Below are 1,210 nucleotides of genomic sequence, written 5' to 3'. Positions count from 1 at the left end.
CTAATCTGATTTGATCTGATCTAATCTGATCTAATCTGATCTGATCTAATCTGATCTAATCTAAAGGGTATTTTTCTCCTGCAGTACTCCAGCTGTAGCACTCAGATATCTTTTCTAATTTCCTGTTCTTCTTGTTTTTAAACACAGGGCGGCGAGACTGATCACAATCAAGACGGCAGCTTTAAGAAGCAATCAGGTACCAGTCTGATGTCAGGGGGGTCAGGAAAGACTGATCGGAGCCTGTTGATCAGTGGGTCTCTGGTGTGTCTTTTCCACCAAGGCTAGCCAGGTGCTGGTTCTGGTTCTGGTGCTGGTGCCAGTTCTGGTGCTGGTTCTACTCTCCAGTTCTCTAACAACCAGCTGGATCTTCCCCAGCCTGAGAGCCAGCAGCAGCTGTGGTTGTCTCCCCAGAACACGGTGGTTCATGGTGTATCCTACCAACAGAAAACGGGTGGTTCTGGTTTTCCTCCACATGTACCCCCCACCCCACCCGCAAAGACCACGGTGGTTATTGGTGTCCTCCACCAGAACCAACGCGATGGTTATGTCACCCGTCTTACTTGTTTTTTTAATCCCCACGACACGGTGGTTTATGGTTTCCTCCCCTAATGACCACACGGGGGTTTGGTGTTATCCTACCCAGGAGAGGGACGACCACGGTGGTTCTTCTGGTTTGTTGTTTTTTCCTCCCAGACGGCCAACGGTGCTATTGTTATCTCTGGTTTCCTCCCCAAAGGAACACGGTGGTTTGGTTGTCCCTCCAAGACCACGGTGGTTGGTTGTCCCCGACCCGGTCTGGTTCTGGTTTATCACACAGCACCAAGGTGGTTCTTGGTTCCTCCCCGACCACGATGGTTTCTGGTTTCATCACCAAGAACACGGTGGTTCTGGTTTCATCCCCGGACCACGGTGTTCTGGTTAATTTTCATCACCCAGACCACGGTTGGTTTAGGGTTTCCTCAACAAGACCACGGTGTTTATGTTTCCCTCCCCAGAACCACGGTGGTTATGGTATCCCAGCCATGTCAAAAAGCTAACATCAACAGCTCTCTATGGTTAACAGCTGACCGGGGTTTTCAAAATGAAGTTTTGGTTCTCGAACATCATGACATAACAATTTAAAAACAATTTATATGTTGTTATGTAAAAAAAAACACAAACACATTTCTTTGTATAAAACGACTTAAAATTACATTTAGAGCACAAACCC

At 47.4% G+C, this 1,210-nt stretch overlaps 1 protein-coding gene across 1 annotated transcript in view; it reads left to right on the top strand.

The window, feature by feature from the left end:
• The window catches only part of uimc1 (ubiquitin interaction motif containing 1), a gene marked incomplete in the record, with an annotated part of 98,508 nt that overhangs the window by 66,116 nt on the left and 31,182 nt on the right, over window positions 1-1,210 (top strand). The window contains 1 exon segment of the mRNA XM_032511640.1: window positions 148-196. Coding sequence (XP_032367531.1) covers window positions 148-196 — 49 coding nt within the window.

This window comes from Etheostoma spectabile, unplaced genomic scaffold (assembly GCF_008692095.1).
Source record: "Etheostoma spectabile isolate EspeVRDwgs_2016 unplaced genomic scaffold, UIUC_Espe_1.0 scaffold405, whole genome shotgun sequence".
NCBI lineage: Eukaryota > Metazoa > Chordata > Actinopteri > Perciformes > Percidae > Etheostoma > Etheostoma spectabile.
Note: the sequence above shows the minus strand (reverse complement) of the source record. Positions and strands in the feature narration are given on the sequence as shown.